Raw genomic sequence first — 25,326 nt, 5'->3', positions numbered from 1 at the left:
AGGATATATGTATTGAAAAGTTAATAACTTTAAAAAATAAAATTTCATATCGTTTACATAAAAATACGTAGTGTACCACTCGTGTTCCTGTCATAATAAAAAATTTCCCGTCAAGAGTAAGTTAGCATGCGGCCCCGGAATCAGCGGAATAACACCAAATCTTTGACTATTTTTTAGTTTTTATTGATGCTTACTAAATATCGAGTTTATTTATTTATTTATTATTTGCTTTGGTGAAATTTTATTATTTTGTGGCCTTTGGTAGACTAATCTCGAGAAATAGACCGAAGACATTTTATGGAACATGCTCTGTAGTTTCCGAGACGTCTTGCATTTGTCTTGTTATCTCAACAAATAAGTTGGTCAAACAAAATAAAGGAAATTGTAGTAATGGTCTACAATTTTAATTTAATTAGAACAATAGTTTTTCTACTAAAAATTCATGACTATTCATCATAACTTTCTTCAAATCAAGTCGTGTTGGAAGAATCATTGCTACAATTAGATTAAAGTTGAGGAGCCATTTCTCCAATTGGATTAAAGTTGAGGGATCATTGCTCCAATTGGATTAAAGTTGAGGGACTATTTCTCCAATTTGATTAAAGTTAAGGGATCATTCCTACAACTTGTTCATTTAGTTTTTCATATTTTCCTCTTGATTCTAACCTCACATGAGTGGCACGTACTCATTTTAACCGAAATTTTAACGAAGTTGAGGAAAATAATCATTGCTACACGTTTTGATGAATTAAGGAATTAATGATCATGAATTTTTAGTTGAGGAATTCATTGCTCGAATTAAATTTTAGTCAATAGAACATTGCTACAATTTTCTCAACAAAATAAAGCAAGAGAAATGCAAAAGCACTTTTAAACTAATCCTAATTCTTTGGCTTGCGTATTTTTTTAAGAAACTCTTGCAAGCAAGATTACGACGTTTGCTTACAAAAAAATAAATTAATGTGTCAAATGAAATGAGCATAAAGCTTTAAAATTTGTTGGGACAGGTTGTTCCACCCAAATTTGCATGTGATAGTTCACGTCGCTCAAAAGGCATGTGACTTGCCAACCTTTATATAATACTCGTACATGTCAAGCGCATGAAAGAGTGTGCTTTCATCAAACCATTCCCTTTTCCCTTGATTTCCTTGCCATACCGGCCAACTTCATAATATAATGCCACCTACTATAATGTCTCGTGCTAATGATAAAATGTTATATGGAAGATTTTTGGGAATTTTAATAAAAAACTTCTGGTATTGTTTATTTTAACGAAAAAACATATGTTTACACTAAAAAGTCAATCATGGTACCATTCACTTTATTCTTGATTTTGTCTTTATCGTTAAAATTCAAAGTTTTCAAGTCATTTTCATTAGTTTTACTAAGATTTTTTTCATATAATATATCGGTTAAATATCGGAGAAACTCTTATATTTCGTCCAAACCAATGTTTGACATTCCCTAAAGTTTCATTTTAGATTTTCATCATTCATATCGAAGGCAACCAATATCGATATCGATGTATCCCAATGATATTTTCACAAATGTACATATCGATATTCCAAATACTACTTAAGCCTGTCATAAGCCCACTTTCTATTTGAAGAGGCCCAACTGGATCAGTTCTGGGCCCAAATGAAGTCCAATTTACTCAAAACACACGCACAATCTGTAATTTGGTCATGGGAAAATAAAATTCCAATAAACTAAACGGTAGTGATTTGCTATCATAATCCAAGAAGCACCTTACTCAAATAGTATCACTTGCTAGTTGGAAAACGACAGGAATATTGCAAGTACAACGTTTTACTAGTCAAATCATAATTTTTGTACTTTGATCAAAGATTTAACAGTTTAAAAATTTTGAATATCCGACACTCTAAAACAACGTGGAAAATCCTAAGCTGAGCCATATTATGTACTTTGTTGTGAGGCAGGTCCATCCTCCAAATTTGCTGCACCACCATCAATCAATGTATTAGGTCCAAGTCTCTTTTTTTGACATTACCAATCTACTTGTATTTTTTTTTTTTGCTACAAATGTATTAATATTAGGTGATAATCTATTACCAAAATTCCGTATCCATGATTATACCGTATTCTAAATTTTAGACGTTTCTTGTGACAGTAGTTCTTAGATAAAGTTTGGAAAAAATATCACAAAAATAAAGGAAACCGATCTGAAGAGGATTCGAATACATAGTCAAACCTAGACCTGTAAACGGGTCGGGTTCAACCTGACCCGTTAAATTAACGGATAATCCGAACCCAACCCGTTAAGCTAACGGGTCACTCGAACCCGATCCTTTAAGCTAACGGGTCACCCGTTTCACCCGTTATCACCCGTTAACAATTATTATTATTTTTTCTTTTGCATAAAGTTTATTTTTTGTTATTAAGACTTTACTAAAATTACTAAAATATCCTCAACTAACGAGTGCTAACGCTCTAACAGGTTGACCCAAAGTGACCCGTTATTTAATGGGTTGTTAACGGATTCACCCGTTAGCGACCCGACCCGTTAAGCATCCATCTAAATACAAATATTAACGGGTTGGGTCGGATCGAATTAACGGATTGGGTCCAAAATGTCAGGCCAGTCAAACCCATCATCCTATTTGACATCACATACGACGAAAGACTCCAGTGAAACATACGACGAAAGACTCCAGTGAAAAAAATATACAACAGTACAGCACTCATCACGTAATTTGAACGAAGGAACTCATGCATTATATAACCTACAGAGCTAGCTAGGGCCATAGATTTAAAGATGACTGATACAGCAATTGCAAGTCATGCGGTTTGACAAGTTAGCATGCAGACAATGCCATGAGCTGACATCTGAGCTCAACAGCAGGTCGACCTTATTATAAACAGTGCAAATCATATGGGGCACACTGCACACGATCTGTCTCGATGTTCTTCAATGGAATTGGATTTCATCCTAATCCACTTTATAGAGATTTTAAAGATTCTCACATCTTAATTATTGATTGTATATTGTGCAGTCAGAAATCATATGATACTTAATTCTTGTTTATGAAGGAAGGTGGCATTGAAATCCTTGATTTGCACGATGTACGATAAACGACTAGGATGTGAGGATCCCTACGATCCCCACAAAGTGGATCTGGAGAGGATCCTCTTCCTTCTTCAATAGCATGCACTGCTAGCTAGGGTTCAAGAATACTAGCTACAATTCTAATGTGAACTCATGCTCTTTTTATATGGTATTAATAAACTTCGTATGTATTGTAGTGCTTTAGTACCATATAATAATTGACTGTTAAAATCTAAATTGAAAATTATATTAATGTGAGATTGTCCCCACATTTTTCATACTAAATCTGTAAAATTTCGAAATCCTAATTTTAGGAACATATGCTGTAACAGAACTAACACAAGTTACACTATAAATGAATGGCGAGGATCATGGCACAATGTTCATAACCTGTTTACATGTTATACAACAACAACAACAACAACAATAATAACAACAAATTTTTACCTTATTAAGTGAGATCAGCCGTATAAATCCTAAAATATCACTATGCTTGATTTTGCACCAAGTCTTCACAGATTTTTCTCCTAATCTTCACAGATTTTTCTCTACTCCTTTTACCTAGTGCTTCTGTCTTATAATACGAACAAATTTATTTCAGTATCGCATAATAATTTTTCTTGTCATTAAGCATAAGGCAACAAACATCAAAATTAATCACCATCTTAATGTGAGATTGTCCCCCCCCCCTCCCCTCTTATACATCAAAATTATATCTTATCAATTCCATCCCAATGTTTGTGTACATGCACCATGGACTCTGCCCCTCCCCCCTTTTCAAGTGCACTGTGGAGTATGGACCACAAGTTCAAATCCCACCACACCACACTAGCCTCCACGTGTCCCTCAAACCTCTCCAATCAAAGTCATTCATCTTATCCGAAAGTAAAAAAATGGTATTGGGCTAGGGGCATATTAGACACTCCAACTAAACATTTTAACCTTGGTAATATACAACGGTAAACCATTACACAAACATTTCAGCGCCCCAAAATCCCAACATCCCAAAACATTCCACGTAAAATGTTTTGGAGCCTATTTTAAAAGTAAAATTCTTTACATATTCTTTATCGATTTATTTTTATTTTTAGCATAATAATTTATGATGTTAATATAAAAATTAACGTTAAGCTGTAAAATGATAGAAAATTCATAAAAAAATTACCGTTAAGCATTTCACAACACTCCAATTTTCACAATCTCCATTTAACATTTACGTTTGGATTATTATTCTGTTAATTTAAATTAATTTAGTGTTGATATCGCTCGAATAAAAGAAGAGAACATAATCCATCTTGTATTGATATTAATCTCATAACCAATCCAACATTAGCTGAACCTAAGATCGCCGGAGAACTGCCATTTCTCGGCGCAAAATTCATTGCTTCTCGTCGGAGATATATCAATCTCTATCAAATTTTCTTCCTCGTGATCGTGATCAACCCGAAAATCCAAGCTGCCTCGCTTTGAATTGCCGTCCAGAGCAATCTCTATCAACCCTTCTCTATCCTCCTCCCACCGGAAACACATCGCCTCCGGCGAGTCCCACACTCCAGTCACCGAAAACCGGCCGTCCGAAGAGCTATCCGAGTCCGACTCCGGGTAATACAGCGACAACGAAGGGTGCTTATCAAGACCCAGAACTTGGTTTCCTTCCATTCGATTCGAATCCGGGTCGTTTTCATTCGGATCCACCTCATTTTCTTCACCTTCGTACTCTTCATAAATGACCTCCAATGGCGCCTTCAGGTTCCACTCAACGAACAAGTCTTCGAAACACGGGTTCGGGTCGAAACCCGCTTCGCTTTCGGAGTCTGTTTCGGATTGGTTGTCGAAAAATCTGTGTTCTTGGTCGCCTTGCAAACTTGGGATTTGTTCTTGGACTCCATTGCTGCTTCCCCTGTTTTCTCCGCCTTCGAGCAGAGAGCGATTGGTTTCCATTTGTTTGCGTTCATCGTCTTCCGTTTCAATCCTCTGAATCGCGCCGATACGGAGAATCGTGAGTAGGAGAATTCCGGTGATGATCAGGACCGGTGATAAAACGATTCGGAGGAAATGGTTCGGGAGGTAGAGGAGGATCAGAGCATAGAGAGCGACAATGCTGGAAAACAGAGGACTTGAGGAGATCGAAGCGCAAAAGTTCGTCATGGTTTCAGAAATTTGCAAGTTTGGAATGGAAGTTAAGATATTGAATTCCCAGATGATGAGACTCGCATTTTCTTCCATGAAAATGCAATCTTTCTTTATCAATAGAAAGCAAAACGAAATCCCATTGGAGGTGGGAGAAGAGAGAAAATGCAGAAGGAAGAGAGATGGATAGAGAGAGTGGGCTTGCAAGAGGACTCAAGACTGGGTTGTGGGGTTTAGGAGCCTTTAAAAGTCTTTTTCGGAAGAGGAGTGCGTGTGAGCAAGGCATGGAATATAATTGTTGAGGAGGATGGTAATGTTAACAAAAAATAGAGAAATACTAAGAGAGTCTTTTAAAAGCGAGACTCGTTGTGAATTTTTTGTCAAATCATGTTTTTGGTATAATACTTTGTAATAATGACAAATAAATTAACGTTAAACTGTGAGATGTTAAAGAATTAATAGAGAATTTCATTTTAAAAGAGTCTTATTAGCATTTTCCGAGAAAGTATCACAGGTGGGAGATCAAAGTTTTGCATTAGGTTGTCTTAATTTATCGAACGTTTGGATTTAAATGTGACATAGTATGTAGTAAGAAGTTAACAATGATTACAAACGTAAATTCTGAAGAACAAAGGTTTATGAAATCCACTGGAGGTTGGGATAAAACCCAAAGGTGGTTTGATTATTTCAATTGATGATTACATTGGGAGCCAAATGGCTTAAATCGAATTAAACACTGCCTTGAAAAGGATCATTGGAAATATAAACGACATATCAGATAGAAATTGAAAAGCTTGAAATTTATTACAAACTTTAAAACGTTCTTTTGGGAGTCTAAACAACCTAGGATGACTTTGAACACGACAAGCTCATGGTATAACCATGAGCCTTGTTCTGCTTGTGACCATCTTCAACAAAAGACATATTAGACATCCAATTCTGACACCAAAATATTTTTTGCTTCCGTTTCTATGCCATATCAATTGAATCCAGTATCTGTAAACTTTCTTCAGAATTTCAAACATTTTATTTTATTTTATCTTTCTTCGTTGAGCCTTATCTTATCCTACATCTAAATGTTAGATTGAACTAAGTATAACGTGATTACAGTAAAAAAAAGCTAAAACATAATTTCAATCCAAGGTGGAGCTCACACCAATAAAAATTTACATTTAAGTTTTATATCCAACCATCTCCAATACACATTCTCAATGTTTCAAAACATATCTAATGCGTATGCTCAACATTACCATCATTTTTGGATCCAAATGGGAGAATATGAATTTTGCATTAGAGTTTAGAGGCTTACCAATATTTAGATTTTTATATTATTATTAGTTAATTTTAGTATTCAAATGTTTACATTCTAACATGTTATCGGAACAAATTATCTATGTGCCAAGCATAACAGCCCTACATTCTAACACATTAGCCAATTAATATTTTTCATATGTTACGCAAGAGATTAAAATTTGTCACGAAGAAGATGACCCGTTATAATACTCTTATACCACAAAGAAGAGGATATGAAAGTGCTAGTTCTGATATGCATTTGCCAAGGTGATCTTTGTCCCATAAAATATAGAGTTAGAGATCAACCTTAAAAGGTGTATATAATTATGTGCATTCATGAATATAATCTGTCACATTCACTTAATGAGCTCAGAAGGTCACCACCAATCATCCGATACATCAAATTAGTCCTCATTCCACGTTCTTTTCCATTTTGAATTGAGATCCTGATGTCTAGGTTCGGAGTCGATGCATTTGAAATTCAGACCACTCAATTTAAATCATGTTGTCCTTATTTGCCAATTTCACACAAAACAAAGCCCTTGAACAACCCAGATCTCTCTCTCTTGAACTGTTCAAATTTTTGAGTTTGTTAACTTCAGACACAAAGATCCAGCGAGTATCTCAACTCCTCCATTTTAACCATAATTGCTATTGTTATGTACTTTATAGTGTTGTCGTATCACTCTTACATTACAAAATGGTACTATATATCTATTTATGTTCTAACAAGTATAACTACTTGTTAAACACAATATTCAACGTTCATAAAATATCAATTATCTCGTCTAAATATTCATAACCAAGTAATGGGAGATGTGCCTTAAATCGAAGGACAGTGCGCTTAAAGATAGGAAACGATTTCAATGCCATCCTCAAGTTATATGGCCAAATGACACTGCATGTCGCTTTCTTGGCCTTAAAGTTAAACCAAAGGCAGAAGCAACTTATGTTGCACTGCTTACCATCCAAATTATATGGACATAGAAGTACGGGAAATAAAAATCCCTAAGGAAATTATCACTGGTTGTTTAAGTAAAAATGCGGATAACTTTTCTGAAATGAAGAGTTAATTATCAGTCGACCGCTCTACCAAAAAGTGAAAGAGGAAAATACAGACCTAAAACTGCCGACTCTCGTTCACAGATGTATGTGAGGGTTAACACATAGCCAAGTGGTGGACCGAAAGGCATCAAAGTGGTATGGGAATGGGATTCCACTTTGGTTAGCATGCATGTGCAAGTGCTGGTAAAGTTATGGTGTAAAAGCTAAATGGAAAAACCGAAAAGAGAACGGAGACTTCTTTTTTTGCTTTCTGTACCATCCAGGTTTTGATTTGATGTTTTCAACTGAAACTCAAAGGGAACGGAAGAGCATCCTCTCCTGAGCTTAGGATAGAGATTCTCCTGATCATGAAATCCGAACCGTTCAAATTTAATCAAACGGTTGCAATTATTATAATTTTTAGAGGATTCCCCTGTTTGGAGCCGTTGCAATTATTATAATTTTTAAAGGATTCCCCTGTTTGAAGCCGTTGGATTAAATTTGAACGACCTGGATTTCGTAATCAAGAGGATTCCCATCCTGAGCTCAGGAGAGGATCCTCTTCCAAAGGGAACTATCTTTTTCTTGCACTGTATAATATATATATATATATATATATATATATAAACAGTCAATTATAAGTATATAATGAATGGGGCTCCCTGGATTTCTGTGGTGGGTCAACCGTGTACCACTAAATTCTAACTTGACTTCGAAGAAAATAATGCGGGAGTTATGATATGATCGGATGTGAAACAACAACATTAAATATCAAAGGGTGCTCTGCTCAGAGCTTTTATACATGTGTGGGGGATTAATGCAGATACATGATATAAATAAAATAGCACCCTCAAGTTAACAAGATTTATCGCTTTGCGAAGATCGAGAAGAAAGTCTGTCGTACGCAGTCTTACTCTTATTTTGCAAGGATGTTGTTTCCATGATATAAATGAATGAAACAATATATATATAGAGAGAGAGAGAGAGAGAGAGAGAGAGAGAGAGAGAGAGATGCTTACGTAGTTCACACTTGAAAACTCAAAAGTCTTACTAATTTTGTCCTTTTTTTTTATATTTTAATTTTATGAAAAACGGTATTCTACACTAATTTACATGAAAAGAAAGATGAAGGGTTTAAACCGAGAGGCAATCCACCATTTGCCAATGTATTGCTATATTCTTAAGTTCCTTAACTCAAAGCAATAATTTTGTATATTAGTCGTTTTATGTACTTCAAGCTTGGAAACCTGATGTGTTTTGAAATTTTGGAACTTCCAAATTTCAACATAGATACCAATTTTCTTATATTTTTCTGAATTTTCGGATTCAAGAATTCAGGTGTTCAAAATTTGGAAATTGTCGAATCAAAACAAGTTGAAATCAAAATTTCCAATCCAATTTGTACACCTATCTAAATTCTAAACTCTAAAGCAGACTTTTATATGCTTGAGTTTTCTTTTCAATATCGATTTCCATTTAATTCCAATTTTTCAATGAAGAGGGGTTCTAGACAGGAAGCCATATGGCTATAAAGGCAAATTGATGGGCGTTGTTAGTTGTGGCAGACAACGAATATAACCCACCAATTCATATGTTCAAGGCCAAATGAAATGGGTCACATACTAACTTTCCTATGCCCTCATCACATGGATTGGGACCCTTCAATTTCAAGACCAAGATTTGGCGATTCTTATTAACCACACAGCTCAAAACACTTTTGGTTGTCAAAAACCGCTTTTAGCACTTCCGCCGGCAATGCCGAAAATTTATTTAACCATCACTACGACACACTATAACGCGATTTTACGTTAATGTCGATAAAAGAACCAAAATGCAGTCAGTCATATACAACCCAGAGTTGAAAATATACAACTGGTTCAAGAACCTATCTCCCTCCCTCCCTTGCTCCTATTATCCTATGCAGCAAATGGAAGATGTCATGCTTTACAAGAAGCATGATATGTCTTCTACTTCTTCCCGTTTCATCTGTCTGGGGGAGTAGCCTACGGCGTCAAAATGATGACCGTCGAATCTGTATAGCAGTCAGTAGTAGTACCCCGGCGCAGGAGGTTTATAGGCTCCATGATATTGAGTGTTAACGGGAAGAAGATGTCAATACTGAGGACCAGGAGCTGGAGTTCCATATGGTATAAGCCTGAATCATAGCCAATTACACAATGAGCATAGCATAAATCATACAAGATACACGTAACGATAATATGAAGCTACCACCATGTGCAGGTGGGGAAGGATTGGGAAGAAATGTGGGTGCTATTGGAGACCGGGAAGCAGCACCTCTGGGATCTCCAGCACTGCCAAGATGTCTGTGAGCATTGCCTGTGAATGAAGTCGCCGCACTACCCGGATAAGCTCCACTCACAGTACTACCGTAGGGGTTAGTGGGAGCACAGGGTCGTCCATAACTCTGGTAATGATCTGTACCTCCCCTAGGAACACCACTGTAACCAGAAGGCGTAACAACCCTAGGTACAGGCGACTGAATAGGATATGGCTGCACCACAGATATCCTAGGTGCAGCACATGGCTTCCAACAGTATACGCAGAGGGGGCGTTGAGGGGGTGCGAAAGGTGTAGTCGCATATGGCCCCAAATTTGAAGGTGCAGCATAGAACTACATGCTTGGCTTAGGCTTCATCACCATGCACTCAATCACTTTAATGTCCTACTTACTCGCTAAGCAACGCTACTAGGCTTGGCATAGTGTGTGACTAATTCGTTAGCATATCGTGTACATGTTGAAGCTTCCATTCTTCTTTTTCCCGTACAAGGATGGTTAACTTATGAACTGTAAAAGGGAATTGTAGGTCATATTAAGACAGGATATTTAACGGAAAGCGTTATGAAATTAGGCATGTGAACCGGCATGGCCTTACTTTTCATTTGAAGAAGGATTTAATTTGAACAGCTAAAATTTAGGCAATGTCGACTTCCACCAAGTGCCGCCGATACAGTAAATTCTTGTAACTATTGAAATCTTACTTAGTTTGCAACTAAGAAAACGTAAACCCACGAATTGCTCCACATAAGAACCACCACTGATTCTGTCCTAATGATCAAACTTTCTAAAAAGTTTTAAGTAATTTGTACCTCAAGTCATAAGTTTTATTATTTATTTATTTATTTATTTTGAATACATACGATATTATCTATACCAAAGGGTGGTAGAGTGAGTTAAGACTCACAATGAGCTAGCTACATAATTTGGTTCGAATTCATCTTTAGCAAATAATAAGATGTATTTAAAAATCAGTGTAGTAAAACATGTGTTGGTCTTAGGCTTCGTTTGGCAGCTCGGACTATACTGACTATTTCAGTCAGATAGGATAATTTGTCATCGGATAGTACTGACTATTTAGTCGAGCGTACTGACTATTTAATCTGGCGTTTGGTGCAGTATCGGGTTAAAAAATCAATTCATCAAAGATTATCATGTTCATTTACTTCCTCAAAAGGAGATTGAGGAACATTTATGGCACTGAGTTTCACAATTTAAAACTAGCAAGAGAGATGGAAAAAAAGCCAACTTGATTTTGTTTTCAGCGACCCGACTAATTAATACCGACGATTTGGAGTGTATAAATTATCCGACGTACGTCGTATAAAATAGGCCGGACCGCATAAATAATTCGGTGCTAATTTAATACGGAATGGCACCAAACACCGGATAGTATTAAATAGTACTATCCGGTGTGTTATCTGGCATGCCAAACACGCTATGAAGGTCTTGGTTCTTTCTAACCGGTCTTAGCGGGAAGAGAAAATAAGAGCTCGTTTGGATGTGCTTTTAAAATGATTGAAAACGCTTTTATAGAAAATGTTTTTGGATTCCAAAAGCACTTTAAATGCTTTCTACAAGAAGCACTAGTTAATTGCTTCTTCCAGGAAGCAATTTAAGTGCTTTTCCAATATTTACTAACATTTTTACTAAGAACTGTTTTTAAAAATATTTTCATCAAAAGCGCTTTCTGTAATTTTAAAAGCACATCCAAACAGGCTCTAAGACTACAAAGGTTTATAATGCATTACGAGCATTGTTGGAACTAATTTTTGCACCTCTGTGAATGAAGTAGCTGTGCGAAAACGCCACCTACAAGCAAGAACAAACAACCATGAGTAACTTAGGGTATTGTAACGGCCAAAGGCCCTCCGACGGTAAGTCAATATAAATCTTAGAACTCAAGAGTGGGAAAGAGAGCAAAGCATGCGTATGAAAATGTTTTCATTGACTAGGTAAGGTATTTATACTAGTCAGGAAATAGTCATTTTAAGATGAATTGGTATTAAACTAAGAGAATTATAGAGGATAGCTAGCATAAAATATTGCTTCATTTTAAGATTATGATCTATGGTGTACGCCATAAATAGATTGTAAGAATCTTCAAGAATACAAGAAACCAATTCTGATCCCCAATCATATCAAGTTTTCATGTCTTGAGAAGCGAGTATGGTCAATCTCAAAGAGGCCTAAGAACCACGCCTAACATTCCAAAGCCCAACAGGGTATGGTGACATTGTTGGTCAATCTCAGCGAGGTCTGCGATCCTCGCCCATATTGCTAATTACATTTAAGAAGCCAATCCAATAAAAAATCCAAGAAAATAACAAAAAAACTAAAATCCACATAAAAAGAAAAGAAACAGAGAAAAAAACGAAGAACAAGTACATGGAAATTTCATTGAAACGCAACATCTATATACATTCTTCATTTTATTATCAAAGTGGAAGGGCACAAGATTAGCCCTTAACAAACAACTTGTGAATAGTGGAATCTCTCTCTCTCTCTCTCTCTCTCTCTCCTCTTCAAAACATGTACAAAAAAGAGATGAACAAGCAAGTTTATGATCTTCAACGATGGCTTTGAAGAAACTGCTTGCAACCATATATTTCTCTGTTATGCACACCCTGCAGCACCGTCTTTTGCTCTTTCGATCGTTACCCTAATCGACGAAAACTATGAAATTCACAAGTATGAGTTTGTATTTACACTACCGACATTGCATATATGCAGACTCATTCATCTTCCTCCATGAACAGCCCTTTTCGAGTCCCCTGATCCTCCTCCGCCTCGTCGTCCCATGAGGCAAACAAGTTCACAGACAACTCAGCAAGCTTCTTCTGGTTAGGCAACTTCCTGTGCATCTGCCTCCACTGTTTTGGAGCATTCGGGGCTTCAATCTCGTCCGGAGAGCTATTCGAATCTGATAAATCAATGGCGGTTCGGAAAGCAAGGGTTTTCGAAGGCGTGCTGTAAGCAAAATGCCACTGCTTCGCAACCAGAGTCTGCAATCAAACACTATGAAACATCAAAATCAATGCCAATTGATCAAAACAAATTAAAAATTAACTATTGAAGTTAATTGAACAAATTAAACTTACTGCTTCTCTAATCGCTTTCGATACACGGAAAAGCCGCTTCAAATCATCGTGATCGACTCCACACACAACCTTAATCTGCAATGCACAGAAATAGAAATGTGATTACAAACGAATTAAATCGAAATCAATTTTATATTTGATTGTTCAATCGCAAAAAATTGAGAATTAGTTTCCAAAAAAAATTGAGAATTTGGGGCTAACCAGAATCTCCTGAGGCAGAGCTTCTAGGGCGGAGGAGGCGGCAGTTTCCGATTCCCAAATCATCTTCCCACTCCGCTGCTTCTTCAATGGAGTATTGGGATACAAATCAGCCGGCGATGCCTCCTCGCCATTGTTAGAAATCCCAATCCTCTTCCTCCCCAAAGCTCGCGTGTACTTCACAAACCCTAACTCCATCATCGGCTCCGCCTCCGCCGCAACAGCACCGCCGCTGCCACGCTTCGTTTTCAAGCAACTCTTGCACTTCTTTCCCAACGCCATCTTCTCCAATCAATAAACAATCTCAAAATCCCTAAACCCAAAAACAAAAATGGAATCAGATTACAAGCAACACTGAAAAAACACAATCTACAGAAACCAGATTCTGAAAACAGTTTCTGAAAATTTCTAAAGTCCAGAGAACTGAGAATCCAAAAGCAAAGAGAGTAAGAAACCTTGCGTTAGATTAAACCCTAGATTCCTGCCCCGTTCAGAGTATCTCTCTCTTTCTCTCACTAAACTTTCTCTCTCTTCTGTGTTTTTTGGTGTAGAAATAGAAGCAGAGAAACAGTTTATATACGGAGCGAAAAGATTATATTTTTATATTATTTATTTATTGTTTTTTGAAAAAAGCGAAAAATGGTGAAAAATTAAATAAAGGAGGGTAAGCAAACTAGCCGTTGGAGTGCAGACGTGGCGGAGGGAGATGGCCGGTAGGAAGCTGCACGTGTGCTGCCGTGGCGATATGGACGGTCAGAGTCGGCGGCTATGTCGTCAGCTTTCCTAGCACGTTTTACGTGTTAGAGAGTCCCGACGACGTTGGCTTCGGGTTAGACTACAGTGACGGTCATCTAGTGGTGGAGCTTTATTGACTCGTTGGTTTCATGACACGTGTACGGATGATGTGGATGGACGGTGAATATTTTATGATTTTCTGCTTTATGACTGGGGATGAAGAAATTTTTAGTTGCGACGAAAACACAAGTGTTACATCACGTGTTTTAATAGGAATTGTGAGAAATTTTTTTTTTAAATTATTAATTTTTCAGCACACATATCTCAACATTTGTTTAGTGACACGTGGTGTACAATCCCGTGTATCGGTCACATTAAAAAATCTTTTCTGGGGATGGGCGTCGTTTGACAGAAGATTCAAAGATTGGTTGGCCGACGGCTGTCGCATTAGCAGCCGTCAATATCAACATACGTCAAAACCAAAAGCATGTTTGTGTAGTGAACATTTTTTATTAAGTTTTTCAATTGACTTAATTTTCCTTATTGGTTGCAACTTGCAAGCAGAAGAAGCCGGAAATATCGTGTGACTAATACATTAAATATTATAATATAAATAATTAGATATTTAAAAGAAAAAATTTTCAACCACTAATATTATGATATTTGGTGTAACGATCCACATTGAAGAATTTCTCTTGAGTGGCTAGGTTGTCTCGTTAACAATTTTCTTCTTCCTTTACAAAATTTAATTAATTCTTTATTGGTTTGTATAATTTTATTTTATTTCTCCTTTTTCTTATAGTTACTCATATTTGGCAAAATTTGTATTTGAAAAATCAATCCTCCAATTTATCCAAAACAATAAAATCAAACCTTCAATCATCAATTTGTTTATTTATTTTTAATATGGATAAATTTTATTGATTGGTCCGATAACGATTGATGAACACTTTTAGATAGAAAATGCATGCGAATTTAAAAATCTTAGATTTTAAATCGCAATCATTGTGCAATGAGAAGTGTTTGAGTTAGAAGTAATTAGCAAGATTTGAGGATGCCAAAAAGGTCGGGAGCTAGCAATACATTTCATTTTCCGTCGAAGAAAAAAAAAAGAAAAAAAAGGAGAATAACAATTAATTTGGTCACATTTGGTGAATTTAAGAAATAAAAAACTAGATTAGGCCCCGATGTTTCATTGAGTTGTCATATATACATAAGAATGGACCAGTTGATGATTTCGTCAAAGCAATCCTCCTTTTTGGAGGATGGGAAGGCTCAAGAGGAATTGAACCTAAAATCTGTGTGTGGTATACAGGCCTGAAATTTATTCCAAACCATTGAGCCACCCGTAATGGTTATTGAGTTGTCACATAATTGAATTGTATCAAATTTAAGCCATGCTAAGAAGGTATGTGAATGCAAATTTCTTCCTCCTTGATTTTGGACAAAATTGCACCTACAAAACAATTAACGCTTTAGGGTTAAGGCCAAGAGCCTCATGCGCCCACGATGAATGGGAGGGGCTTTGGCCGAAGAACCTCCGATGCCAAAGTTAGAATTTTGAGAGAAAAGTGTTTGGAGAGTATTGAGAGATTTGCAAGTGTGTTGGAATGATCTTTTGGTGAAAATGGGAGCCTATTTATAGGGATAGGGTGGCCGGTCCCCTTTGGATGTTTTTTAGGGTGTAACTTATGGTTTAATGTGTGATTTAATGGATAAATTAGGCAATTAATCCATTAATTGGTTAACCAACACATTTTGGGAATAAATATTTTGGGGGTTATGTAATTTATATGGGATATTTTGAAGGTTATGAAATAATTACCTTGTGGAAAATATAGGATGAAGATGGATGAAATAACTTTGAATTTGTTACCTATTTTGGGCACTTTTGATTTGGTTGAAGGATGATTGCCCGCTGCTCGAGCGTAGGAATCACGTTGTACCTCAAGGGTAATTTTTGACCTCTTTTGTCCAAAAATACATGTGTCGCCTTGTAATTATTTTTTGCTCCACAAGGTCAATGTCCCCCCAAACATCTAAGGCACCAATGCTAGCCCATTGTGAGACTTAGCATGCTCCTCTCCCTATAGATACGTAATATCATTTGTTAAAAAAAAGCCACCAAATGAGCACGAATGGGTTGCGGATCATGACAAACCTAGATTTTTTAGCCATTTCTTCATGAATTTAAATTCATGTCAATCCAACCTTAATTTACTTCAAACCAATTAGATAGCAAAGAGTCAGCTACCGCTACTGCCCTGGGTTGTCTTTTACAAATGGGCATTTGGGTATTCAGATCTTCCACGGTTCCACCAGCCCTTAGTTTGTGTTGGGCGTTTGGCCTTCTTGTATTACATATAAAGCACCCTCAATTGATGCTTGTAATTGGTGAAAAACACCACATATGGATGTAATCAAAGTTATGAAAAAAGTTTGTTTTGGTAGCTGTGGAACCATTAAAAGTTTACAATTTATTAATTGTTGTAACATTTTATATCTCCTAAGTGAACTAGGATACGTTTTGGAAACCAACCTAAAATCAAGAATCCAGCATCAAGACACGTGTGATATGCGTGTCTGATCTTGCTCTAGAACGATTAATTAATAACCGAATCTCGTGAGAATCATAAACAGTTAGCTATTTGCATACAAGTTTGAAGTCGTGATTAACACGCGCTGATGCATTAACTAAACTTAGAAAGTTTCAAAAATAAAACTGCCATATAAATGAGCGGCGAACCTCTATATTACAATGCCGTACATACGTGCATGTGATATACGTTCTTTCTCTATATATATTGCATGCAAAATGCACAAAGTGACGACTGTTGAATACCTATAATGTTATAAAGATTTTTTCTTCAATAAGTACAATGTTATGAGTTATAGCAAACTATAAATATATAGGGTACTTATAGATGAACTTGTTCAACTTGAAACTAGCAACAGGAACTGATAGAGCAAGATCAAAATTCAAAACAAAAGTTCAACGGAATTCCAGAGACATTAATCCAGTTGCAATGCAAATTGCTACAGAAATCACAATAACATACATAAAATTGATACTAAAACTTGATGTTTTTTTCTCAGAAATGACTCAGCCATATCTGAAAAAACCAAACGGTTAAGGATAATGGTGCTGCAATATCTATGAAATTAACCACCAATCTAAATAGCAATTGTTTATAATAAGACTTAATATTAGAACCTAATGGTTCTCCCCTCTGTGAATGCTTAACTAAAAATGCTTTAAATTATGTTGCAAACTAAACAACCAATCAGTTCGAAAACTGGCAATCTGGAGCTTCCAAACCTCTCAGAAAAAACAGTTCCTCTTCATCGCCATCAGCGTCCTTTCCAAATCCTTGAATGCTGTGGATGAACACCGCTCCTGTCATTCGCAGAAAAGTATACAGATAGTCTTGCTTTGCTAGATATTCTCCAAGCGAAAAAACATTCCTGCAAATGGTTATAATTCTGCCAATAACCAGGAGAGGTTTTGCTGTAATTTCTTACAAAAATCAGAATCAGGGATTCCAAACATATAGCCCTCTGCACAATAAAATTCACCAACAACATGTGATGAGGTTCGAAGGCGAAACCATGGATTTTGATGATAGTAAGAAACTTAAACCAGCCAACATTGCTGGTCTCCAATAACGGCTGAAGATGTAACTCCCAGTAAGGCCCATGGTTAAACTCAAACCTACAGGCACGCATCTGCAAGATAATTGTGTATATATGTATAAATATGTTAACCAATTACTAATGTTAAGTAGCCTCTATATAAAACCGTAGATAATTACTGAATTGGTTTGTACTCACGTCAATGAACAGTCTTTCCAAGGATGGAGTATTCTTTAGAAAACAAGCAATGTCTGTGACATTGCAGAAACAATGTTTCTGCAGGATGAGGTGCAGTTCTTTAAGATTCCAAAGGCTGAAATCCTTCTCCTTGAGACGCCCATTAACACATCTCGGGGACAAGCCCTAATTCACAAAAGAAAATATAGATTAATTAACAAAGAATATTAGATAAATTAATTGATTAATCAAAGAAATAAGAACAAATAATTTATGAACTAATCGATGATATCAATAGGCAAAAGGCCTCAAGTGTAATTAGAACTAAAAAATTTCATTATTCATTATATTTTATTTCCTCAATTTTTAAATGTGAGACTTTTTTTTTGTCAAAAAATGTGAGACTTTTTACACTGTTCAAAAGTGCAGATATCCGCATTTCATTGCAAAAATAACACAAAATCGTGAATGTGATAATATGTAAATTATTTTTTTAATGATTTTAATATGTAGAAATGAAGTTTTCTTTTGCAAAATTAGCTACATATTTAAGTAATCACTATAGTGAGGGAAAGAAAATAGGGATTAACCTCAAGGAATGTGCCGGTAATTGTGAGGACCCCGACCATGCAGACCGCAGAAACAAGGTTTTCGATTTGCCGATAGTTTGTGAAAACTGTGATCGGGTTAAACTTTATCATGGCCTGCTTCAAGTGCACCATAGGCTGCGAAATAATTTGGAAACCAGGAAACTGTCCAGTGTAGTAAAAATATTGAAGACTCGGGGCATATACCGTCACAGTTTCAACGCTTGAGCCGCGGTTTGCAATCTTCAACACACGGAATCTCTTTAGGTACGGTGTGCACACCACCAGATCTCGAAACCCTTCACACCATGTCATGTCCAGGGTTTCGAGGAGGAGGCAGTGATTGAATATGGTTTGGAGGTATTCTTCAATGATGTTAACTCTGGTGAGAGTAAGAGTTGTGAGGAGGGACAGACCTTTGCCAAGAGGCGGGAGCGTGAAGACGCAGAAAGTGAGCTTCAACACTTTGAGGGTCTCCACATCCAAAACCCTCGAAGGGACGAAGTAATCAGGAAAACGTTCGATTGCGAAAACCTCCAAATCGAGCTCTTCGACGCCTTTCTCTTTGCACTTGGAAACCCATTTCTTCAAGGCGATCCGCGCGACATAGTCATGGTCGGGATCGATGTAGATGTGGAAGCTCTTGATTTCGGGTCCCTTGTGGAACCTAAAAACACGGTCCACTGTGTCGGCGAACTCCATTGGTTCAAGTCTAAACTCCTTGACGAACTCCCTCCCGAAGTGGAGTCTCCGAGCAAAGCGCCACGAGTCTTTGAATCTCGTCGCCAAGCCGCGGGCCTTGATACACTTATCGACGGGGAGGAGAGTAAGAATGTGATGAACAACGTCGTGGTTCAGTTCTACAGAACCAACACGCCCGACGGCGTTTTTGTTGCTGCTGGAGCCAGAGCCGGAGCTGACTCCGGCCACAGGATTCGAATCGGAGTTGTTGCTTCTCCTAAGTCTTTTGAGAGGTGGGAGAGGGGGGCCATAGACAACTTTTTGCCTTTTGATGATGTTTGCTTGGTTGGACATTTTTTTTGGAACACGATGAGTGAGAGAGCAATTAGCAGCTTCAGGAAGGAAGGTGAAATCAAAATCCAATGGCTGTGAAATATATAGGGAGAGAGAGAGAGTGAGGAGAGAGAGAGAGGTTCACTGTGTTTGGGCAGGTAATGTTAGGGTGGCGAGTGAAGAATCAGCTTTCGCTGGTTTTCCCTTTCCTGCCATTTCTCTCCTCACTTGGAACGTAACGGAAGAAAATACCAGCGGAAAAGGTAAAGTGGTAATTTGCTGACCTGGTGAAACGTGCAGGGTTTGGAGACCAGGTTGTTTTGTGGACCCCACATTTTTTAGATCTTTTGTGTTCCCGGTAGCCGGTGAGGCTGTGTCTGTGTACTGAACCGGAAACACCCCGGTTAAGGTTGCCCTAGCAATGGACGGCGAAAAGTCCAATTTGCCCTTGGATTTAAACACTCTGCTTTTAATGACTCTTATCCGAACTAATCTGGGTGCTTAACGAAGACTTGACAAGTGGAAATCATGCCTTATTTTCGTATTTGTCCGTACTTCCGGTGGGTCCCATTGTTATTACTTTGAAATTTCTCCAAAAATGGTTTCTAATTAACTCCTTGTGGATATTATTTTCGAAAATTTAATCCCTAATTAAAAATTAACTCCCCTTTGAAAACATAACTGGCCCTTCCATATTGGCATTTCAATTGAAAATAATTTTCTAGTCACGTGCTTGTTTATGAGACAATGTGCATCGAATACAAGTTGTCATATGTCGAATCTTGTCCTAGAAGTTGTTAGCAAGAAAGTGATGTTCGATATGCATTGTATCCAGTGACCAGTAAATCATTAATCATATTACCAACTAGGTCATTCAGATATGTATTACAAGTCATTAGTAACAAGGTCTCTTTTGTGAGGTACATAATTTTTCAACGGCTAGTAAATAATTTGATTAAGCCATCAGTAAATATCGAGTTGAAAAATAGCATAAAAATATTAGTACGCAACATTTGAATATCGGCTGTTTATTATTGTGTTCTTAATAGAATAATTTAAAAGGAAAACTAATGAAAAAGGCTTGAAAACTTTGAGTTTTAATGATAAGGACAAAATAAAGGGTAAAGTGAATAGTACCAGGATTGACTTTTTAGTGTAAAAATGTGGTTTTTCATTAAAGTGAACAATACCGGGTGCTTTTCGTTAAAGTTCTCTAATTTAAAAGAATGGTGTTTTTCATTTTTGTAGAAAGCTCCCTATTAAGGAATCTATTTTTAAAATGACTGAAACCGTTTTTTTTTTAAATGTTTTAAATTCTAAAAGCACTTGAAATGTTTTCTGCAAGACGTGTATGTGTATTAATAATTAGTTTTAAAAATATTTTTACCAAAAACGCTTTAAAGCACTTTCAGATAAGCCCAAAGTGGCACTTAATGTCTAACAAATTCTCATTGAATTGAATTGCATCTTAAAAGCTTGTTTGGCTCTTGTGAAACTACCACCACTGCAAAGAAAAAAAAAAGAGCTTTTGTAACCGACTCGTCGTTTCCCATATAGCCATCAAAACTGAGCTCAAATATTTGGGTTTTACATGTCTTGATGCATGAAGGCATTTGCTATTTGACTGATATTGTTATGATCTTGTAATTCAATTAATGTACAACGATTAGACAAATGATGTGCGTCTCAATCCATCTTTAGATGTAACGGAAGCTCGCAGGGCTGTTTTGACTAGGGATGCTGGTCGAGGTTGTGGCTGTTATAATCATCGGCGTCCATTGCAGCATCATTCTCCACCATTGAAGCAACAGAGAAACTCCACACAGAAGCGCAGTTTTCGTCACCTGCATATCCCAGGACAATTAACCTTCGATTAGTACAATGAGTCAATGACATGTTCTTATGTTATCCAGTGAAATTATGCATGTAGCTCAGATTAGAACGCAGATAAACCGGCTTAGTTGCTATCATGTAGCTTCATGTCATCTAAAGGGACTGAGACGACTGGGGCATTCTCTAACACCTGGGTGAGTACAACGGAAAAAGGGCAAGTAGCAATTCAGATATCGCAGCACCCCACATTCATCTAAAAGTCTTTGCTACTAAAACCAGCAGGCCTGTAAATAATGAAAAACCCGACTTATCCAACATGAAAACAAAGGTGCCCATTTACCCAGCCGTAAATGGAGATAATGACATCAGTTCATATTTAAGCTTTAAGAAATGACCTAGGTGGCACTTTTTACCTTTTGAACCAGAATAACACCAAACTAACTCCTAAGTGATGATTAATCACTCGGTCGTTTTCACAATGCAGATTGGGAAAAAAAGAGCGGAGAAAATGACAAACAAACAGAACAAACATGATTAGCATAGGAGACTAAAATTGGAAGGATATACAATGTAATTTGTCAAAAGTATCTCTAAAAAAGGAAATTTGTTTTCAGCATTAGGGTTATAGGAGGTACCACTCAGATGCAATTCCTCATTGCCATCATCAGGACCAACAAATCTTCGATGCCCTGAAGAAGTGGTGGCCAATGGCAGAAAGGGATGAAAGGAGAATCCGTTAACGGTATCTGCGTGGTGTACAGAACAGAATAATGAGTCAGCAAAAGAAGAGAGTAAGTTATATTGCAGTAGCACTTTAACATATTTATAGGATATGAAATGAATTACCCAATGCCGCTTGGAAGCCTGTTACCCATTGTCCAGTTTGCAGATCATAGATATGCACAACACCATCCTGAAACGGATATGCATTATTAAACAAGTGATTTATCAGATCCAACATGGGGTTTGGAATTTTGACTTGGTCTGTGGCATCATATTTGGACATTTAAACATAATTTAAAGCTATGCTACCTGACCGCCTGTACAAAGATGGCGTCCAAGTGGCTCAATATCAAACAAAATCCGCTGGTTGGTATCTTCCGATGACCTATACAACCTGACTCCACGTTGCAAGTAAAACAATGTGAGCAAAAAAGGCCTCTAACGTACAAAAGACTAGATAGCTTTCTAAATTAGAAAAGGAAAGAAAAAATATCTTACTTATACACAACATCAACCGCTTTGCGTATATCCCAGCATAATATATAAGGATCCTTCAAGCAAATTTATGTAAGCTAAAGTCAATCACATTTAGAATTGAAAGCAAGATAACAAATGCTAATATACTAATACATACGTAAATAAATTTCCAAGTACAAGATAAAGCATGTAAGTCACATTATAAACTGACAGTTTTTACATAGAACTGGTTTACTGTATATCCAACAAAATAACTGCACTCCCGAAAAATTAAAAGACAAACTAAAAACGATGGAGCATGTAAAACATTTTACCTTTCGGCCTCCAGTATATAAATAATTTCCATCTTTTGAAAACTGGACCTGAAAGCAAAAGCTTTGGTTCATCTGTTGAAGTTATGATAAAAGATAAATGAACAATAAGGAACGATGACTTACATGTGTAATCCCACCTTCATGACCATGCAATACATACAAGGGTTCCATATTATCTTCCCTATATATTGCAGCAGTCTTGCTATAAGAACCTATAGCTAGCATTCCACTATGGGTTGGACAAAATGCCATTGCAGACATTATACCTGTCCACAACAGAAATGCTGAGAAATGTGCACTTGCACAGATTCTTAATTTATCATCAGAATTTAGAGATAAAAAATGATAACATGTACCTGTTTGTCCTTCTTTGTTTCCTTGAAGTGTAGAATATTGTTCAAAATCCCTACCAGGGCGATGTAAATCAAACACCCGAACAGATTTGTTGTATCCAGCAAAAATCCTACGAAACAATTGAAGAGTACATAACAATGACGTAGAAAACATGCAACTGAATTATATAACCCTTGAAAAGGAAAGGAAAAGAATATTGCTTACTTTGTTCCAGTAGGATTAAAGGCAATTGAAAAAGCAGCTGTGATTTCATCCACAGCATCATAAGCACGATAAGTGCAACGTAGCTGCAATTTCAGCCCAAAACAATGGTGGTAATGCGATATACAAACATTAACCCAAAAAATACATATCAGAACTGTGTATACAAGGGAAAAGAGTGAACCAAACACGGAATGCCAAATTGGGTATGTTACAATGCCGTATTAAGCAGTTAGCTATACCAAAAGATTTTTCTATTTACACACCAGACACATTTACATCAATATGGAAAAGATTGTACAAGAATTTATTATTACAGTTCTTATTGCGTTTTGAGATTATTTGATGATTTATGGACTTAGAACTTTGGTATATGGATTAGATTTATTGATGGTTTTGATTTCAAAGAGGCTGGTCTTTGGTGGAGGCTACACTTTTATTGATGGTTTTGATTTCAAAGAGGCTGGTCTTTGGTGGAGGCTACGCTTTGGCAGAGAAAAAGATGACGGAACTATCCACGCTGCCAGTTGTGGGAAGACGGTGGGGCGGCGGTGATGGTGGGTGTGGGTGTGGGTATGGGTGTGGTAATATCTGTTTAGGGGCAATGTGGGAAGATAGGTGGGGTGTCCTTAGAAAATGTAAAGTTTTTAATTTAAAGTGTGGTGCAGATACAAGTGCGATGGACATAGATAACATGTGGCGTTTAAATAGAAAAACTTGTACAAAAATACTAATTTTATTAGCATAATGAAGATTGCAATAATGAGCCAGCACCTGTCCAGAAGAAGCATCCCAAAGATGAATTGGATGGTCACGAGATGTAGTTGCAAAAACACAGGTAACCGGGTCTGCAACGTCATAAAAAATTCCAAGTCAAGCTTTTACTTACAGAATCATATCAGCCACTCTAAAGTAAATATCTTGGATATCAAGTTGAGATTCTCATCATCACAATAACGAATAAACTTAACAAATTGGCCCGCCATTAGAAGAGTTACAGAAGTACCTGCAGCAGACATGTACGGGTACCAACAGAAGTCGTATACAGACTCTCCCTCATTCACAACAAGGTTTGCAGCATACGAATCTGCAGCTCAAGAGTACAAAAACAAAAAGACTAAAAAGATGACTACACTTCCATGCAAATACAAAACCAATCAAACCTAGCTCACCCGAAAATTTTCGTTCTCAAACAATACCAAACAAAAACTTTCAGGTACAAATCTTCTTCTGGCAAATTAACATACAATAAATAAACTCCAAAGCAAATATATTTCCGGACGAAGAACTTACCTTCATCAGCAGCTACAGAACACCCATTTGCATTCTCACTCCCATAATCTGGCCTGATAAAACCCAAACAAGAGTAGAGTTAGCAAACACCACGGGTAGCGATTTTTGAAAAGGTTGGTTGTTGAAATGCATTTTGAGTACTGAAGGCAAGTAACAAAATCCCCAAATTGTAACCCAAATCAAAAGGCAATGCTTCCACACCAACAAGAATAAAAAGGCCATCAAATAATCGAAACTTACAATGCAAAAACCCGAAGCGTGTTGTCCTCGGAACTGGTAAGAAAGCACGATCCATCCGGCGACCTACGCCAAAAAAATCAAACCCCATATATAAAAAGACACAATTTTTATGAAAAAAAATGATGGGATAGTAAGGCGGAAGCAAAAGGAAAGTACCATTTGACGCCCTTGAGAAAGTTGTTGGGGGTCGGGGAAGTTCGGAACTGGCGGCGGAAGTGGAAGGCTCTCTGCGGATGGACATCGAACCGAATCGCCGGCCAAGAGTATTCTTGCTGTTGCTGGGTTGGGTTATCTGTAATCTCTGCGTCTGGGGAAGGCGAATTGGGTTGCTGCTGCTGCTGCTGCTGCGGCTCTTCTTCTTCGCCCATTGAGGCTTGCTGATCAGCCATGACTTCTCTGAGAGTGTACTGGGTATTACCGCCAAAAATAGGGTATGCTGCTTCAGTTTACCTTGAATTCTTTCTGAAATTTTATGGGCCAAAGTGTAAATATGTATCTTTCTCGGGTAAATTACAAGGACCGAAGTGATACATACAGCATAGATTTTGGGCATCAATAAGATATAGAAAGTATTAAGTAACGTAAATAACCAATACTTCATCAACGATAAACAACT

General features: G+C 37.2%; 4 protein-coding genes across 6 annotated transcripts; all 4 read right to left on the bottom strand.

Annotated features, from left to right (window-relative positions):
* Window positions 1–4,338: 4,338 nt before the first annotated feature.
* Window positions 4,339–5,471, bottom strand: LOC103446476 (uncharacterized). Its single transcript, XM_008385601.4, has one exon. It carries the CDS (start codon window positions 5,291–5,293, stop codon window positions 4,397–4,399), a length of 897 nt encoding a protein of 298 aa, XP_008383823.1. The 5' UTR covers window positions 5,294–5,471; the 3' UTR covers window positions 4,339–4,396.
* A 6,729-nt stretch (window positions 5,472–12,200) lies between these two features.
* LOC103446475 (F-box protein At4g05010-like) lies at window positions 12,201–13,714 on the bottom strand. The gene is made up of 4 exons (XM_008385600.4): window positions 13,585–13,714; window positions 13,133–13,442; window positions 12,932–13,006; window positions 12,201–12,835 (listed from the first exon to the last, which is right to left on the bottom strand). Exons 2-4 carry the CDS (start codon window positions 13,409–13,411, stop codon window positions 12,566–12,568), a joined length of 624 nt encoding a protein of 207 aa, XP_008383822.1. The 5' UTR covers window positions 13,412–13,442; window positions 13,585–13,714; the 3' UTR covers window positions 12,201–12,565.
* A 3,166-nt stretch (window positions 13,715–16,880) lies between these two features.
* On the bottom strand, window positions 16,881–19,428 carry LOC103446563 (putative FBD-associated F-box protein At1g61330). Its single transcript, XM_017335125.3, has 3 exons — window positions 18,265–19,428; window positions 17,696–17,860; window positions 16,881–17,590 (listed from the first exon to the last, which is right to left on the bottom strand). The coding sequence occupies exons 1-3, from the start codon at window positions 19,294–19,296 to the stop codon at window positions 17,216–17,218; spliced, it is 1,572 nt and encodes a 523-aa protein (XP_017190614.2). The 5' UTR covers window positions 19,297–19,428; the 3' UTR covers window positions 16,881–17,215.
* Window positions 19,429–20,801: 1,373 nt separating this feature from the next.
* Window positions 20,802–25,173, bottom strand: LOC103446474 (uncharacterized). 3 transcript variants are annotated; one of them, XR_011571983.1, is made up of 15 exons: window positions 24,867–25,141; window positions 24,711–24,773; window positions 24,471–24,523; window positions 24,184–24,264; window positions 23,952–24,025; window positions 23,181–23,263; window positions 22,979–23,085; window positions 22,746–22,888; window positions 22,623–22,670; window positions 22,330–22,382; window positions 22,141–22,225; window positions 21,955–22,021; window positions 21,522–21,854; window positions 21,229–21,392; window positions 20,802–21,119 (listed from the first exon to the last, which is right to left on the bottom strand). XR_011571983.1 is itself a non-coding variant. In XM_008385598.4 (14 exons), the coding sequence occupies exons 1-14, from the start codon at window positions 25,097–25,099 to the stop codon at window positions 21,007–21,009; spliced, it is 1,314 nt and encodes a 437-aa protein (XP_008383820.1). In that variant the 5' UTR covers window positions 25,100–25,173; the 3' UTR covers window positions 20,802–21,006. The 3 variants fall into 3 exon arrangements, 1 of the variants encoding a protein (XP_008383820.1); XR_011571984.1 differs by having other exon boundaries at window positions 21,299–21,392; XM_008385598.4 differs by lacking the exon at window positions 21,229–21,392 and having other exon boundaries at window positions 21,744–21,854; window positions 24,867–25,173.
* Between the last annotated feature and the right edge of the window lie 153 nt (window positions 25,174–25,326).

Source organism: Malus domestica, chromosome 10 (assembly GCF_042453785.1).
Source record: "Malus domestica chromosome 10, GDT2T_hap1".
NCBI classification, from domain to species: Eukaryota; Viridiplantae; Streptophyta; class Magnoliopsida; order Rosales; family Rosaceae; genus Malus; species Malus domestica.
This window is presented reverse-complemented; position numbering and strand designations above follow the sequence as displayed.